At 38.2% G+C, this 17,713-nt stretch overlaps 3 protein-coding genes across 3 annotated transcripts; all 3 read left to right on the top strand.

Annotated features, from left to right (window-relative positions):
• Positions 1-3,029: 3,029 nt before the first annotated feature.
• On the top strand, positions 3,030-4,627 carry LOC145470747 (adenosine receptor A3-like). The gene has a single exon (XM_081454574.1). It carries the CDS (start codon positions 3,308-3,310, stop codon positions 4,253-4,255), a length of 948 nt encoding a protein of 315 aa, XP_081310700.1. The 5' UTR covers positions 3,030-3,307; the 3' UTR covers positions 4,256-4,627.
• A 6,267-nt stretch (positions 4,628-10,894) lies between these two features.
• Positions 10,895-12,120, top strand: LOC145470871 (adenosine receptor A3-like). Its single transcript, XM_081454750.1, has one exon. The coding sequence runs from the start codon at positions 11,173-11,175 to the stop codon at positions 12,118-12,120; it is 948 nt and encodes a 315-aa protein (XP_081310876.1). The 5' UTR covers positions 10,895-11,172.
• Positions 12,121-15,572: 3,452 nt separating this feature from the next.
• LOC145470554 (vesicular inhibitory amino acid transporter-like) lies at positions 15,573-17,677 on the top strand. The gene has a single exon (XM_081454365.1). The coding sequence runs from the start codon at positions 15,820-15,822 to the stop codon at positions 17,140-17,142; it is 1,323 nt and encodes a 440-aa protein (XP_081310491.1). The 5' UTR covers positions 15,573-15,819; the 3' UTR covers positions 17,143-17,677.
• The last annotated feature ends 36 nt before the right edge of the window (positions 17,678-17,713 follow it).

Here is a 17,713-nt window from a genome sequence, read left to right as displayed (position 1 = left end):
TACCCTTTGGGGCCGCACATACCTATATAGCCCACATAAGGGAGTACTCCGGGGGGGGGGGGGAATTCTTATTTAACGCCATCAAAGAATTCGCGAGTTAGTATGGCTGTATTTCCATGATATAATCTTAAATAGGACCAAACTTAGGCAAAAGGGCAGTTTTGGCAAGTGTTAAGGTGGAGATCATACTGTTGTTCAAAAAGTTTTTAAAATCGTCTTCGCAAGAGGATATGATGGCATCCATTTGACTGTTTTAAAGATAAAGTTATCTTTGCTATTCCATGCTCTTGAATATAGCTAATTAGATGATCTAGTTTTAGAACGGTCTTTAGCCGAATGTCATTCTTAAATTTTTGCACTGTTTGCTAGTTAATTAAGCTTAAAATAATACAGAATAGTCATAGAATAATAAAACATTTACATAGCTTTTGTCTGTTGATTTGAATGAACTACTTTTAAGGAGATTTAACTAGATTTTTTGCTACATTTTAGTCGATTTCAATTACCTTAGCTTTCTAGGATCAGTAATCATTAAAAAAATAATAGTGTAATGTAAGGTGTCTCGTGCATGGTTGGTAAAAGGGGAAAGCCATAAGACTCTAGTCCAATGATTTCCACAACTTCTGGAGATTAGTTAATCTGAAACATTTTTATTTCGCAAGGTAGCTAGTTTTTTAAGTTTGCTTTTTAACTGTTAAATTGGTGTCAGTTATAGAAGAGTTCCACAATATTGTAGCCCGTTCCTCTTTTGAGCGACTATGAGCCCACTCTCAGACCAGCGGAGAGCCTCCAGAGACACATGATTTTTCCAAAAATCTAACGGGCCTGATTATTTTCAATAAATTAATTACGATCTTTGTTGCTGTGCCCAAGAATGCGTAGAAAAAGTCTGACGAGTTGGTGTTCTATCTTTTTTACTATTATTATTATTCTTTTTCATACCCGAAAAAAGAATTTCGTGGTTGAGTTTTTCATTTTCGAAAACTTGGTTCGATTGTCGAAACAACTTAAATTTCCTTGTGTATTGCAGGTTAAACATTTTTTTTTTATTATGTAAACGATGATTTGAGTTGTCCTAGTTTTAATTTCATTTCATACATACTAGATATACGCGACGTGTTCGAGCCGTTATACCATATTAAGCTAACTACCACAAATCTACTTCTAACAACACTTACACAACATCCGATGAAGAGGTGTGCTATTTTTGGTGTGCTATTTTTTGAAAAATTTCTACGGGAGCTGAACCCTTTTCTTTTCTTTTGTTCCAATAAATCTGCATGGCTGCTGGTCCATGGTTGAAAAAGTTCCCCCTCCCCCCCCCCCCCCGACGAGTTTGTCTGTCGGCCAAATTACCCGATGACATCATTTCTTGATTTAATCTCATTTTTGTCGGAACATGTTTGTACTTGAGAATTTTTCATTTTTCCAAAAAAAAAAAAAAATTGAAAAACGCTTCAATGACACTAACTTTTTTTTTCATAATGAAATATAGATAGCGCGTGCCAGTGAAAACTTCTTGATTTTGTTTTGTGCTATTTTAAACATGAAGTATGACTAAAATGGATTGTTTTGCGTTTGATCAAAAATGCCCCGCACAAATGTTTAACAATTGATTCGCATTACACAGGTCTAGATACTGTAAATCGGATGATTTGCAGCTGGGTAAAGTTAAAGACACAGTGACGCTCTGGCTGAAATATCGTGTTTTAATTATAATTTTAAAAAATGCTCAGAACTTGCTGTAAACCTGCTTCGTCATCTTGCAATAGAGAGCAGAAAACGTCAAAATTGCTGAAAGCAATTTGAAAGTAATTAGAATTAAAAGAAAAGTTAATAATGTCAGTTTCAATGCAATTTCAAGGGACCAAGGGATATTTTTGAGAAAAATTCAGAAGGAACAAGGAATTAAGGAATATCTCTACTATTAAGCCTATTTAAGGGAACTTTGACAAAAACGTTTAGGGAACAATAGACTGAATTGATTAATAGGGATTTTCAAGGGATCGAAGGAACATGCTACCACCCCCCGTCCCCCTGAAAGGCCCTCATTTCTTCATATCCTGTCGCAAAGTCAATATGATGAGCTAGGTGTAACTCACTTTCATCGCTGTAATCCCGTGTTTCTTCCCGAAAATACTTGTTAAATTTTGTTCGGTATGATATTTTTATCTTTTGGTGCAACTGGCAATATGATACGGAAATAGCTAGGAAATAAAACCGTTTTGATGATCGGCTTGGACACTTTTCTTTTTCATTCTCCATGAGCATAATAATTTAGCCAAAGTTAATGAGATCTTGCTATTCACTTCGACTTGCTTTAGCTCATCTTTCTTGTATGGGTTATATAGGTATGTGCGTCCCCAAAGGGTATAGTTTTTAGCCGTTTTGGTCTTAACTAAGGTATCGATTTTGGCTATTTTGGTCTCAAATAGGGTATGGTTTTTGTCTTGAATTAGATTTGTTTTTCATAGGAAGCCATCCTAGCTAATAAAAGCATATAAACATTGCCTTTAACAGTGGTCTGAATTAGAGAAATGTAAGGGCCAGGTCTTAAATAGGGTATCGAATTGTTGGTTAGGTCATAAATAGGGTAGGGAAAATCGCAGATTTTGATCTTACATAGGGTAATTGTTTTGGGAAGCAGGCCGCACAGCCTCACCGAATTTTCCGGGAGTACCACCCCCCCCCCCCCACCCCCGCCGGGTATTTAAGCAACTGTCCATTTGCTTTACAGCTGCAGTCGCCCACCATAATAATAATAATATAGTTATTATGTTCCTCGAAAAAAAGCTTTTTTAATTAAAATTTTGCTTAGAGATTTACTAGATGTCGGAAACTAGCTTGACAACATCCTTTTGCTGACAACTTGTTTAAACAGGTTTTATTCTAAACTGAATGTAAATTAAATATCACGCATGTGAAGCAGGAATAAACCAAACAACCTTCTCAAAATTAAATGAAAGATAAATTTGACAAATTACCATTTTGAATCGTCTTTCCTACCTTCATTCAAAATCTCTCTCCATTTTGCAACATTCAATGCTAACCACGTTAAGTTCAATTGGATTTTATTTTTTTATTGTCACATTTAACTGCACTTGCGGCTTAACAGTGAAATGATTTTGAAATATCGTTCCTTTGGAATAAATTTTCTAAATATGATCTTGCCTGCTATATTAAAACACATTTTCATCTGTTTGCCAATGCATTAATGCAATTTAAATGAAATTTAATTCATGCGCAACAAGAGTCAAATTAAAATAAAACACGTCTATGATTGAATCAAAGACAAAACTGTGCCAAAATGAATCATACTGGCCTCAGCCTATCCAACTCTTATGACAGCCTTCCGTTTGATTTTTGCTCAAATCACAAGTTCAACCACACTAGATATAACTCAATAACTATTTTCACTTGTGTTACAGTCGCTTTGTCTTCACCAGTGGCAGTGGTGGGAAATGCTTTGGTTTTAACAGCAATTTGGAGAAACCCGTCTCTCAGAACACCGTCTTACGTGTTTCTTTGTGGGCTTGCTTTAACAGACTTGTGTATAGGGATCCTTGGTCAGCCAGCTTACGTTCTGTACAGAATTGCTGCGTTAATAGTAAACAAAAGGCTGTATTGCATCGCAAATGCAGTTGCTCATAGCATCGTCCCATATTTTTCCACTGTAACAGGTTTGACAATGACGGCAATGGCCGTAGAAAGATGGTTACTAATGAGTCGTCGACGCTTAACTGTAAGGCGAGTCTATATAATACAAGGCGTGCTTTTATTTATACCGGTACCTTACATGGCGCTTCGCAGATTGCCTGGAATGAAGGCGTATTTTGTTACAGCTATTGTCCATATCATGGAGGGATCTATCGGTCTTTTTTGCCTCGTAGTTTCGTCCGTGGCGTACTTCAAAGTATTTCGCATTATTCGCCAGCATAAACAACAAGTGCATGCCAACACTGACATCATCTACGGCGGCCCAACGGGTTTCAATCTTGAGAAGTACCAGAAATCGGTGTACACTATATTGTGGATAATGGCAATGTTCACGCTGGGTTTCTCCCCGTATGCATTTTCCGCCGTGTTAATGGAGCTTTTAAACGTGTCCAACGAAACATCAGCCGCAGTGCTTCACTTGTCAACCACTTTTCTGTTGATGACTTCTTCAGTGAATCCGTTGCTTTACATCTGGAGATTGAGGGAGATTCGTGAAGAGGTAAAACAACTGAATAGAAAAATATTTTGCAGATGTTGAGAAACACTGGAAAAATATGCATCGTCTTCGGCAATCGGATGGTCTTCGGGAATCTTCGCGCTCGGGTCAACCTGACTTTGGAATCTTCAGTGTACTTTGCCAAAACGAGCTCAAACTAACACAGAGAGGAAACTTCAGGGGCGGATCCAGGATTTTTCAAGGGGTGGCTAGTACTTGGGAGTTGCAAAATCAATGGAACATGCCCCCAAAATTTGAGAATTGAAACCTGATTTAAAACTGCAACACCAGAAACAGTAGCAATGCCACAAAGTAGAAATTACAGTGAGGTACCTGTGCAGAGTGTTTGCCTTTATTTCTGCCAAAATATTCACAATCTTTTCACTTTTTTTGTCATTTTTGCTTCACCAAGAGGGGGGGGGGGAGGGGGAAGTGGGGTGCTCCCCCCAAATCCGGTACTGGGCTTTGCCTGTATAACTCAGGACTAAGTGATCTTACTCTGTCATATATAAAGTATGAAAATCAGATGGTAAAATGTAACATACGATAATAGCAAAAACCACGAGAGTGTGATGAGTAAGATTGTTCATCCCTCGTGTAGCCCGTAATTCTAAGAAAATTGAACCCAGTCAGTCTGCCGCAGATAATCTTGCCACGTGCATTGCAAAGATATTTTGGTGGATGGATATGTAGATGGAGAAGTATCAGTTGAAAAAATAAAATTAAACGTACTTTTAAGCTGTAAAATTACGAGATTAGAAGCATTTTCGTTTTCCTCATGACTTGTCAGTTGTTTTCTTGCATATGTTAATTGTATTTTATTTGAGCGGTCCTAAAAGGTGCCTGCTCTAGCTAGCTAGTTATGAGTCTAACTGGAGTTTTTTGTTTTCCTCGAGACTCGTTGTTTTGCATCTGCTGTTTGTATTTGTTTGGGTGGTCCTTAAAAAGGTTTCCGCTCTGGCTATACATATGCGACTATTAAATGGACCGTTTTCGATATGTTAAAATTCATCTCGGCAGTGAGGCTTAGAAGACACAAACAAAGGAAATTGAATGACCATGTTTATTCATTTCTTTTGTTTGTGTCCTCTAAGCCTCACTATCAAGATGAATTTTAATATATCGAAAGTGGTGTATTGTTTTTGCATACGCTGTTTGTTTTTTGTTGCAGTGGCCCTGAGAGGAAAGGTTTTCAACCTTATCATGGTAGTTTGCGTTATCATTTTTTCGTCGTGATCATGTCATCCTTTGTATCCCGTTCGCTGTTTCGATTTTATTTGTGCGGCCCCAAAACGTTTTCGCTCAGTCCGCGCTGTTTTGTGTTTTTAAAGGGTTTAATTTTTACTGCCACTGATTCATTTTTATGTTTTATTATTTTGACTTTTGTTGTTTCTTTGCGGTCTCGCGAGTTTGTATTTACTTAACAGCGCTACCTGTCGTTTTATGCACGTATGCGTTTGTATTGGCGCTTATTTGTCAATCGCTTTTATTAATTAACTTTTGACTTTTGCCAATGCGTCTCTGTTTTTCTCCGCCTTGCTGTTTATCTTTCTTTCCCGCTCTGGGTTGGCAGTTTTATAAGGGAGACTTGTACATGTTCCCCCTCGGATTACTGAGGCATAAATCTTCCCTGCCTGGTGCCGCTCTTACTTCTGTTCACGGTTTTCTTTCTCTCTTTTGCAGCGCCCCCACCCCCCTTCCTCCTCCCCCCCCCCCCCTGTGTGTTAGTTTTTTGTTTCCGCCTACGCCTAATCCTCAATGGCCTATACCAAGCCCCTATTTTTACGCCATGGGTTATTAGTCTTGGTATTCCTCTTTGCGCGGCTCAATTAATGCAAGGGCTGGTGTCTCATAACACTCGCATTCCCGGCGACTCCCTGCGTTCATTCTTATTGTTTTGTTTTAACAGTCGTTTCCTTGCTAGCCCTTTTAGACCCGGAGTGTTCTGTAGCCGACAATCTTCCCTTCTCTCCACGGGTAGTGGCTTATATTAGCCTGTTCTATCCTCCACGGCCGAATCTCGTCTTAACTTTTTTTCTCAAACAAGCAAATCTACGAGGGAGGAACTTTTCCCAGTTTTAGAACTGGTGGCGTGTTAAGCCTTGCTTTTCCAGGCTCGTCATTTGTATTTGAAAAGACTATCCGCGTTAGCCTCAGTCGCAAGCTAGTTCCAGTCCAATACCGGGAATACGAATATGGTCTACTCGGAACATAAATGCGACCAAGTAAGGCTACTTAATAGCATGCTGTTGTGTTTTTATTTCGAATTCGAAATTTTGTTAGGTTTTATAGTTTTACTAGCTTTGCTCGTTTTTTTTGTTTTTTTGTTTTTTTTTCTAGCACTGAAGTATTTCATATCCTCTAAGCGCTTCTAGTCTTTTTGGCACCAGCATTATAAGGGGCCTATGTTCTGAAGATAAATTTAACAAATTGACGTCACTTTTTCATGCCTCTGTCCTGTTATTGATCATGATGAAATGCAAGCAGTTGAAGAGAAATGTTCCTGATATCCGAAACAAAAACTGTAAATATTGCCAGGGAAATCACAGGCGGGGTCATTAGTGTAATTACGTAAAATCGAATAAGAAGCTAGTGTTGATTTTTTTTCAAGTTATTCATATCCAGCAGCTACATGTTTCCTTCGGCAGAGTTTCGAAGCTACAGTAGAAGTGCGGAAGACATGAACTGTGCAAACAAATAGTGAATTTATCTTGTAATAACATAAAACAGTGCCCGTGATTTTCCGTTAAAGATTGATAATGCACTGATAATTTGGTCAGGCAAACATTTTTAAGCCAACGTTGGATGTTTGTAAGTCAGAAACATTTATATAATTTTACTGATCACATAATATGCAATATGCCGTTATCTTTTATAAGGCCTCGTAAAATTCAGCGGACTAATCTTAAAAAGCAATTTTAGGTGATTTTGTAATATATCTTAAAAACGAGGAAAACTTCAAAATATTAAAAAAAAAACAAAAAACAAAAAAGCACAAAACACAAAAAAATTAGAAATTAGAGGTAACATAGCAAAGTATCGAGAGTTCAAAATGGGCAAAATTGATTGTTTATTTTAATCTAAAAATGCTTATCTTTACCCTAAACATCTAAGGGGGCTGCAAATTTTATCTTATATAAGAAATGAGCCATATCAAAAGACAGTCCAAATTCCAACAAGAAAATGGCAGTCAGAAAATGATGCTAGCGTGCAAAGAAGATCGAAACATTAAAACTTCAAACGTTTACCAAGTTCGAGAACATTTTATTGGACGTGAGGGGCAGGATGCTTTTATCGGGGGGGGGGTACTCCCAGAAAAATTTGGGTGGGGGTGTGCGGCTTGCTTTCCAAAACCGTACTCTATTTAAGACCAAAATCTGCGATTTTGCTATCTTAGCTATCTAAGACCTGATCTTTGAAATCAGTATCCTGTTTCAGACCTGTCTTGTAGTTAGTTACCTTGTTCAGACCGATATTAAAGGCATTGTGAAGTGATTTTGTTGATGATCTTATCGATGATAGTGAAAGAGTAGCTTCTTCTTTAAAAAAAACATACCCAATTTAAGACTAGAGCGAAAAACCATACCCTATTTAAGACCAAAATGGCCAAAAATCAATACCCTATTTATGACCAAAACGGCTAAAAATAAGCATACCCTTTGGGGCCGCACATACCTATATAGCCCACATAAGGGAGTACTCCGGGGGGGGGGGGAATTCTTATTTAACGCCATCAAAGAATTCGCGAGTTAGTATGGCTGTATTTCCATGATATAATCTTAAATAGGACCAAACTTAGGCAAAAGGGCAGTTTTGGCAAGTGTTAAGGTGGAGATCATACTGTTGTTCAAAAAGTTTTTAAAATCGTCTTCGCAAGAGGATATGATGGCATCCATTTGACTGTTTTAAAGATAAAGTTATCTTTGCTATTCCATGCTCTTGAATATAGCTAATTAGATGATCTAGTTTTAGAACGGTCTTTAGCCGAATGTCATTCTTAAATTTTTGCACTGTTTGCTAGTTAATTAAGCTTAAAATAATACAGAATAGTCATAGAATAATAAAACATTTACATAGCTTTTGTCTGTTGATTTGAATGAACTACTTTTAAGGAGATTTAACTAGATTTTTTGCTACATTTTAGTCGATTTCAATTACCTTAGCTTTCTAGGATCAGTAATCATTAAAAAAATAATAGTGTAATGTAAGGTGTCTCGTGCATGGTTGGTAAAAGGGGAAAGCCATAAGACTCTAGTCCAATGATTTCCACAACTTCTGGAGATTAGTTAATCTGAAACATTTTTATTTCGCAAGGTAGCTAGTTTTTTAAGTTTGCTTTTTAACTGTTAAATTGGTGTCAGTTATAGAAGAGTTCCACAATATTGTAGCCCGTTCCTCTTTTGAGCGACTATGAGCCCACTCTCAGACCAGCGGAGAGCCTCCAGAGACACATGATTTTTCCAAAAATCTAACGGGCCTGATTATTTTCAATAAATTAATTACGATCTTTGTTGCTGTGCCCAAGAATGCGTAGAAAAAGTCTGACGAGTTGGTGTTCTATCTTTTTTACTATTATTATTATTCTTTTTCATACCCGAAAAAAGAATTTCGTGGTTGAGTTTTTCATTTTCGAAAACTTGGTTCGATTGTCGAAACAACTTAAATTTCCTTGTGTATTGCAGGTTAAACATTTTTTTTTTATTATGTAAACGATGATTTGAGTTGTCCTAGTTTTAATTTCATTTCATACATACTAGATATACGCGACGTGTTCGAGCCGTTATACCATATTAAGCTAACTACCACAAATCTACTTCTAACAACACTTACACAACATCCGATGAAGAGGTGTGCTATTTTTGGTGTGCTATTTTTTGAAAAATTTCTACGGGAGCTGAACCCTTTTCTTTTCTTTTGTTCCAATAAATCTGCATGGCTGCTGGTCCATGGTTGAAAAAGTTCCCCCTCCCCCCCCCCCCCCGACGAGTTTGTCTGTCGGCCAAATTACCCGATGACATCATTTCTTGATTTAATCTCATTTTTGTCGGAACATGTTTGTACTTGAGAATTTTTCATTTTTCCAAAAAAAAAAAAAAATTGAAAAACGCTTCAATGACACTAACTTTTTTTTTCATAATGAAATATAGATAGCGCGTGCCAGTGAAAACTTCTTGATTTTGTTTTGTGCTATTTTAAACATGAAGTATGACTAAAATGGATTGTTTTGCGTTTGATCAAAAATGCCCCGCACAAATGTTTAACAATTGATTCGCATTACACAGGTCTAGATACTGTAAATCGGATGATTTGCAGCTGGGTAAAGTTAAAGACACAGTGACGCTCTGGCTGAAATATCGTGTTTTAATTATAATTTTAAAAAATGCTCAGAACTTGCTGTAAACCTGCTTCGTCATCTTGCAATAGAGAGCAGAAAACGTCAAAATTGCTGAAAGCAATTTGAAAGTAATTAGAATTAAAAGAAAAGTTAATAATGTCAGTTTCAATGCAATTTCAAGGGACCAAGGGATATTTTTGAGAAAAATTCAGAAGGAACAAGGAATTAAGGAATATCTCTACTATTAAGCCTATTTAAGGGAACTTTGACAAAAACGTTTAGGGAACAATAGACTGAATTGATTAATAGGGATTTTCAAGGGATCGAAGGAACATGCTACCACCCCCCGTCCCCCTGAAAGGCCCTCATTTCTTCATATCCTGTCGCAAAGTCAATATGATGAGCTAGGTGTAACTCACTTTCATCGCTGTAATCCCGTGTTTCTTCCCGAAAATACTTGTTAAATTTTGTTCGGTATGATATTTTTATCTTTTGGTGCAACTGGCAATATGATACGGAAATAGCTAGGAAATAAAACCGTTTTGATGATCGGCTTGGACACTTTTCTTTTTCATTCTCCATGAGCATAATAATTTAGCCAAAGTTAATGAGATCTTGCTATTCACTTCGACTTGCTTTAGCTCATCTTTCTTGTATGGGTTATATAGGTATGTGCGTCCCCAAAGGGTATAGTTTTTAGCCGTTTTGGTCTTAACTAAGGTATCGATTTTGGCTATTTTGGTCTCAAATAGGGTATGGTTTTTGTCTTGAATTAGATTTGTTTTTCATAGGAAGCCATCCTAGCTAATAAAAGCATATAAACATTGCCTTTAACAGTGGTCTGAATTAGAGAAATGTAAGGGCCAGGTCTTAAATAGGGTATCGAATTGTTGGTTAGGTCATAAATAGGGTAGGGAAAATCGCAGATTTTGATCTTACATAGGGTAATTGTTTTGGGAAGCAGGCCGCACAGCCTCACCGAATTTTCCGGGAGTACCACCCCCCCCCCCCCACCCCCGCCGGGTATTTAAGCAACTGTCCATTTGCTTTACAGCTGCAGTCGCCCACCATAATAATAATAATATAGTTATTATGTTCCTCGAAAAAAAGCTTTTTTAATTAAAATTTTGCTTAGAGATTTACTAGATGTCGGAAACTAGCTTGACAACATCCTTTTGCTGACAACTTGTTTAAACAGGTTTTATTCTAAACTGAATGTAAATTAAATATCACGCATGTGAAGCAGGAATAAACCAAACAACCTTCTCAAAATTAAATGAAAGATAAATTTGACAAATTACCATTTTGAATCGTCTTTCCTACCTTCATTCAAAATCTCTCTCCATTTTGCAACATTCAATGCTAACCACGTTAAGTTCAATTGGATTTTATTTTTTTATTGTCACATTTAACTGCACTTGCGGCTTAACAGTGAAATGATTTTGAAATATCGTTCCTTTGGAATAAATTTTCTAAATATGATCTTGCCTGCTATATTAAAACACATTTTCATCTGTTTGCCAATGCATTAATGCAATTTAAATGAAATTTAATTCATGCGCAACAAGAGTCAAATTAAAATAAAACACGTCTATGATTGAATCAAAGACAAAACTGTGCCAAAATGAATCATACTGGCCTCAGCCTATCCAACTCTTATGACAGCCTTCCGTTTGATTTTTGCTCAAATCACAAGTTCAACCACACTAGATATAACTCAATAACTATTTTCACTTGTGTTACAGTCGCTTTGTCTTCACCAGTGGCAGTGGTGGGAAATGCTTTGGTTTTAACAGCAATTTGGAGAAACCCGTCTCTCAGAACACCGTCTTACGTGTTTCTTTGTGGGCTTGCTTTAACAGACTTGTGTATAGGGATCCTTGGTCAGCCAGCTTACGTTCTGTACAGAATTGCTGCGTTAATAGTAAACAAAAGGCTGTATTGCATCGCAAATGCAGTTGCTCATAGCATCGTCCCATATTTTTCCACTGTAACAGGTTTGACAATGACGGCAATGGCCGTAGAAAGATGGTTACTAATGAGTCGTCGACGCTTAACTGTAAGGCGAGTCTATATAATACAAGGCGTGCTTTTATTTATACCGGTACCTTACATGGCGCTTCGCAGATTGCCTGGAATGAAGGCGTATTTTGTTACAGCTATTGTCCATATCATGGAGGGATCTATCGGTCTTTTTTGCCTCGTAGTTTCGTCCGTGGCGTACTTCAAAGTATTTCGCATTATTCGCCAGCATAAACAACAAGTGCATGCCAACACTGACATCATCTACGGCGGCCCAACGGGTTTCAATCTTGAGAAGTACCAGAAATCGGTGTACACTATATTGTGGATAATGGCAATGTTCACGCTGGGTTTCTCCCCGTATGCATTTTCCGCCGTGTTAATGGAGCTTTTAAACGTGTCCAACGAAACATCAGCCGCAGTGCTTCACTTGTCAACCACTTTTCTGTTGATGACTTCTTCAGTGAATCCGTTGCTTTACATCTGGAGATTGAGGGAGATTCGTGAAGAGGTAAAACAACTGAATAGAAAAATATTTTGCAGATGTTGAGAAACACTGGAAAAATATGCATCGCCTTCGGCAATCGGATGGTCTTCGGGAATCTTCGCGCTCGGGTCAACCTGACTTTGGAATCTTCAGTGTACTTTGCCAAAACGAGCTCAAACTAACACAGAGAGGAAACTTCAGGGGCGGATCCAGGATTTTTCAAGGGGTGGCTAGTACTTGGGAGTTGCAAAATCAATGGAACATGCCCCCAAAATTTGAGAATTGAAACCTGATTTAAAACTGCAACACCAGAAACAGTAGCAATGCCACAAAGTAGAAATTACAGTGAGGTACCTGTGCAGAGTGTTTGCCTTTATTTCTGCCAAAATATTCACAATCTTTTCACTTTTTTTGTCATTTTTGCTTCACCAAGAGGGGGGGGGGGGAGGGGGAAGTGGGGTGCTCCCCCCAAATCCGGTACTGGGCTTTGCCTGTATAACTCAGGACTAAGTGATCTTACTCTGTCATATATAAAGTATGAAAATCAGATGGTAAAATGTAACATACGATAATAGCAAAAACCACGAGAGTGTGATGAGTAAGATTGTTCATCCCTCGTGTAGCCCGTAATTCTAAGAAAATTGAACCCAGTCAGTCTGCCGCAGATAATCTTGCCACGTGCATTGCAAAGATATTTTGGTGGATGGATATGTAGATGGAGAAGTATCAGTTGAAAAAATAAAATTAAACGTACTTTTAAGCTGTAAAATTACGAGATTAGAAGCATTTTCGTTTTCCTCATGACTTGTCAGTTGTTTTCTTGCATATGTTAATTGTATTTTATTTGAGCGGTCCTAAAAGGTGCCTGCTCTAGCTAGCTAGTTATGAGTCTAACTGGAGTTTTTTGTTTTCCTCGAGACTCGTTGTTTTGCATCTGCTGTTTGTATTTGTTTGGGTGGTCCTTAAAAAGGTTTCCGCTCTGGCTATACATATGCGACTATTAAATGGACCGTTTTCGATATGTTAAAATTCATCTCGGCAGTGAGGCTTAGAAGACACAAACAAAGGAAATTGAATGACCATGTTTATTCATTTCTTTTGTTTGTGTCCTCTAAGCCTCACTATCAAGATGAATTTTAATATATCGAAAGTGGTGTATTGTTTTTGCATACGCTGTTTGTTTTTTGTTGCAGTGGCCCTGAGAGGAAAGGTTTTCAACCTTATCATGGTAGTTTGCGTTATCATTTTTTCGTCGTGATCATGTCATCCTTTGTATCCCGTTCGCTGTTTCGATTTTATTTGTGCGGCCCCAAAACGTTTTCGCTCAGTCCGCGCTGTTTTGTGTTTTTAAAGGGTTTAATTTTTACTGCCACTGATTCATTTTTATGTTTTATTATTTTGACTTTTGTTGTTTCTTTGCGGTCTCGCGAGTTTGTATTTACTTAACAGCGCTACCTGTCGTTTTATGCACGTATGCGTTTGTATTGGCGCTTATTTGTCAATCGCTTTTATTAATTAACTTTTGACTTTTGCCAATGCGTCTCTGTTTTTCTCCGCCTTGCTGTTTATCTTTCTTTCCCGCTCTGGGTTGGCAGTTTTATAAGGGAGACTTGTACATGTTCCCCCTCGGATTACTGAGGCATAAATCTTCCCTGCCTGGTGCCGCTCTTACTTCTGTTCACGGTTTTCTTTCTCTCTTTTGCAGCGCCCCCACCCCCCTTCCTCCTCCCCCCCCCCCCTGTGTGTTAGTTTTTTGTTTCCGCCTACGCCTAATCCTCAATGGCCTATACCAAGCCCCTATTTTTACGCCATGGGTTATTAGTCTTGGTATTCCTCTTTGCGCGGCTCAATTAATGCAAGGGCTGGTGTCTCATAACACTCGCATTCCCGGCGACTCCCTGCGTTCATTCTTATTGTTTTGTTTTAACAGTCGTTTCCTTGCTAGCCCTTTTAGACCCGGAGTGTTCTGTAGCCGACAATCTTCCCTTCTCTCCACGGGTAGTGGCTTATATTAGCCTGTTCTATCCTCCACGGCCGAATCTCGTCTTAACTTTTTTTCTCAAACAAGCAAATCTACGAGGGAGGAACTTTTCCCAGTTTTAGAACTGGTGGCGTGTTAAGCCTTGCTTTTCCAGGCTCGTCATTTGTATTTGAAAAGACTATCCGCGTTAGCCTCAGTCGCAAGCTAGTTCCAGTCCAATACCGGGAATACGAATATGGTCTACTCGGAACATAAATGCGACCAAGTAAGGCTACTTAATAGCATGCTGTTGTGTTTTTATTTCGAATTCGAAATTTTGTTAGGTTTTATAGTTTTACTAGCTTTGCTCGTTTTTTTTGTTTTTTTGTTTTTTTTTCTAGCACTGAAGTATTTCATATCCTCTAAGCGCTTCTAGTCTTTTTGGCACCAGCATTATAAGGGGCCTATGTTCTGAAGATAAATTTAACAAATTGACGTCACTTTTTCATGCCTCTGTCCTGTTATTGATCATGAATTTCGTCATTACTTTGGATCCGCACATTACTTTGTTTTTTAAGATAACAAATTGTCAAATTGTCTGCACTTGCTCATTGACGCATCGCATAAATTATAAATTCATGTGTCTGACCGCTTATTGACAATGAATATTAGCCAATGAGCGCGAGAGAATTTCTGCAGTTATCGTAAAAATAGTCATTGCTTTGTCACTTCGTTGATTGAAATTGAAAAACTTTTTATTGCGTTTAAAGTTCTATTAATATTTCCTCGTCACTTTCTACCCCAGGAACAAAAATTAACGTATAGACTACAATTTAATGCATGCAGTATTTCCTGTAATATACGTTACCTTTTTTAGTTTTAATTTGGAAACCCACAGCGATTTCTGAATTGGCTTCCGTCCTCCAATTCCAAAGTCGAAATGAACCTCTCAGTTTTCAATAACACAACCATTCAAATCTGGGACAGGCGTAGGTAGGAGGCCGGGTAATAAACGCATTTGTGAAAATTCCCCGCCATCTTGAAACAACTGACGACCCGGTTATTTGTCTATAGAAAAAAAACCATCTTTAACAATCTTTAACAAATGAAGGAAAATATCTGAACAACAACAGGATTTTCTCACCAAGAGTCTTAGAATCTTTCAATACAAATTTCCCATCGGGACAAATGAAAAATAATCTAGTTAAAAGAAGCAATATTTCCGACAACGATTGCTTACATGACTTCCTTGAAAAAACAAGACTTGTTTGAAGCTAGGCCATAAATACGTGTTCTTTCGCAAGACGGCATGCAAGGACGGTGAAAAGAATTGAATTGCTGTTTTTTTTCTCAAATTTAACTGACGAAAATCTTTAGTCCTCTCAGCGATCGATCGTTGTTTTTCTTTAGTACTGTGCGGTGATGAAATTCTATTCCTAAGGTAATCAGTTCTCAGGTTTTCTTATGCAAAAACTTCCTCTTGTATAGGAACAGTAATTCAGCAGCTGTGAAAGCTCTCTGTAGGTGGACTAAGCCTATATCCCTTAAGAAAATTAAACACGTTATTTTTACGCAGGAGGAAAGACCACTCGACAAAGTGGAAACCTTGACAACTTGCTATTGATTTATTAAAGTTCGCGGTGTGATTTTCGGAAGTTAAACAAAATAATAATTTGTTAAACGATGAATTAATCCTTGATTGGTTGTCATTTTTCAGGCACAGCTACAAAGGCGAACACAAACACAACTTTTGAACCCTCACACTACATCACTGGAGAATTGCTGGGCCTTGATGCAAAAATATGTCAAAATCAGAGAATTCCGTCAGTTACCATTTACTTAAAAACGATCCAGAACCGTCACCACAAACAGGAGATGAAAAAGTATCGATCGCAGAAGAAGATTCAGCTGAACACAGCGAAGAGACTGCAGGAAAATCTTCCTTGTGGAAAACGGTGGTAAACTTTATGAGTGATATGGAAGGTACCGGCCTCCTGGGTCTTCCGTATGTAATAGCTCACATTGGCTTGGCTGCCATTGCGGCATTACTTGTGGTTCCTTTCATGGCCTTCTATACAGGAGCTATATTGATAGACTGTCTTTACGACAAGAACCATGCAGGCGAAAGAGTGCGTATCAGGTCTAACTACAGGGAACTCGGCGAAGCCTGCTGGCCTCGTTTTGGTGGTGCTATTGTTGCCGCTGTCCAGTTGGTCGACCTCTTTCTTCTTGCGTCTTTGTACCTCGTCTTATGTGCCTCGCTTTCAAGCAGCATTTTTCCTGGGCTACCGCTGTCCGACAAGGTTTGGATGCTCATTGCAGCCGTGATTGGACTCCCGACAATATTCCTCAAGAATCTTTCCCAGGTTGCTTGGTTAAGCTTATTGAGTGTGGTGGCTTTATTAGTGGCTGTCATCGCTGTTTTGGCTGTCGGAATATCACATCACTCCTCGTGGGATATTAAAGACCTCTTAGTTTGGAACATAACAGAAATGCCGGTCGCTCTAGGAATCATAATTTTCAGCTATCTTTCCCATACCGTTTTGCCTGGCGTAGAGGCAAGCATGGAAAACAGATCACAGTTCAACACCATGTTAGCATTGTCCTACACCTCAGTTGCAATCTTAAAGGTCGCCTTTTCCGTTTGCGCTTTCTTGCCATTTAGTTCAAATATCCAAGAAGTTATCGTCAATAGTCTTCCCATGGGTGTAATTCGCATCCTTGTCAACGGATTTCTAATCTTAAACGTCTTTTTCTCATACCCTTTCCGGGTCATCACCATTATCCAAACGATCGAAGAATCTGTTACAATTGACTCATTTCCATTCCAAATACCTGATCTAGTTTGGTTTATTGGTATTCGACTACTCATCAATTTTCTGACACTCCTTCCTGCAATTTCCATTCCACACTTCGCGCTTTTTATGGCATTTATCGGCAGTTTCACAGGATCATGCGTGGCGTTAATTTTCCCGCCAATTTTTCATCTTATTCTGAAAAAGGAAGTGTTAAAATTCTATCACTACACCTTTGATATATCAATAATATTCATCGGAATTCTTGCAGGTTTATTTGGGTTATTTTTCACTGGAAAGTCTTTGCTCCAGGTTTATACCTCAAACTGAAAAAAAGAGAGATGACCTTGGTCTTAAACGAGCTACGTCACGGTTCTATTGCGCATCTTAAAAAGTTCAGTCTAAATTTTTCAAGTTTGTCGTTTGTAATCCGTGTTAATCTTTTTCATCCTTACCCATCCTTGTTCCTTTATGGTTTATTACTATCTCTTTGGTGTTTTTCTATCTTAGTAAACTAATATTTTTAGGTTTCCTTCAATTTAAATGTAATTTTGTACGTGGCCAAAATAACTCAAAATATCGTGACTGAGCTCCTTTAATAGACGCACAAGCACTTATAATATCGCGTAGTTTAGGTCATTATAGGGTCACCAAGGTTTCAGGCCATCTCCTTCTGAAAGCAGCGGTAAGGATGCAATAAAGTCGGGTTTTGTTCCAGAATATGTTCGTAGGTCTTTAGTTACCATGGTTACCATTTCTAAAAATAACTTGAGAGGGATGGCCCATATATGGGCCATTAAGTCTCTCACCCTTCATGCTCTCTTGATTATATGCGTTATATTACGAAACTTACCATTATTGTGGAAAAGTTACCGGAAATTTGCACGATAATTATTATTTG

Source organism: Orbicella franksi, chromosome 15, assembly GCF_964199315.1.
Source record: "Orbicella franksi chromosome 15, jaOrbFran1.1, whole genome shotgun sequence".
In the NCBI taxonomy this organism is placed as follows: domain Eukaryota; kingdom Metazoa; phylum Cnidaria; class Anthozoa; order Scleractinia; family Merulinidae; genus Orbicella; species Orbicella franksi.
This window is presented reverse-complemented; position numbering and strand designations above follow the sequence as displayed.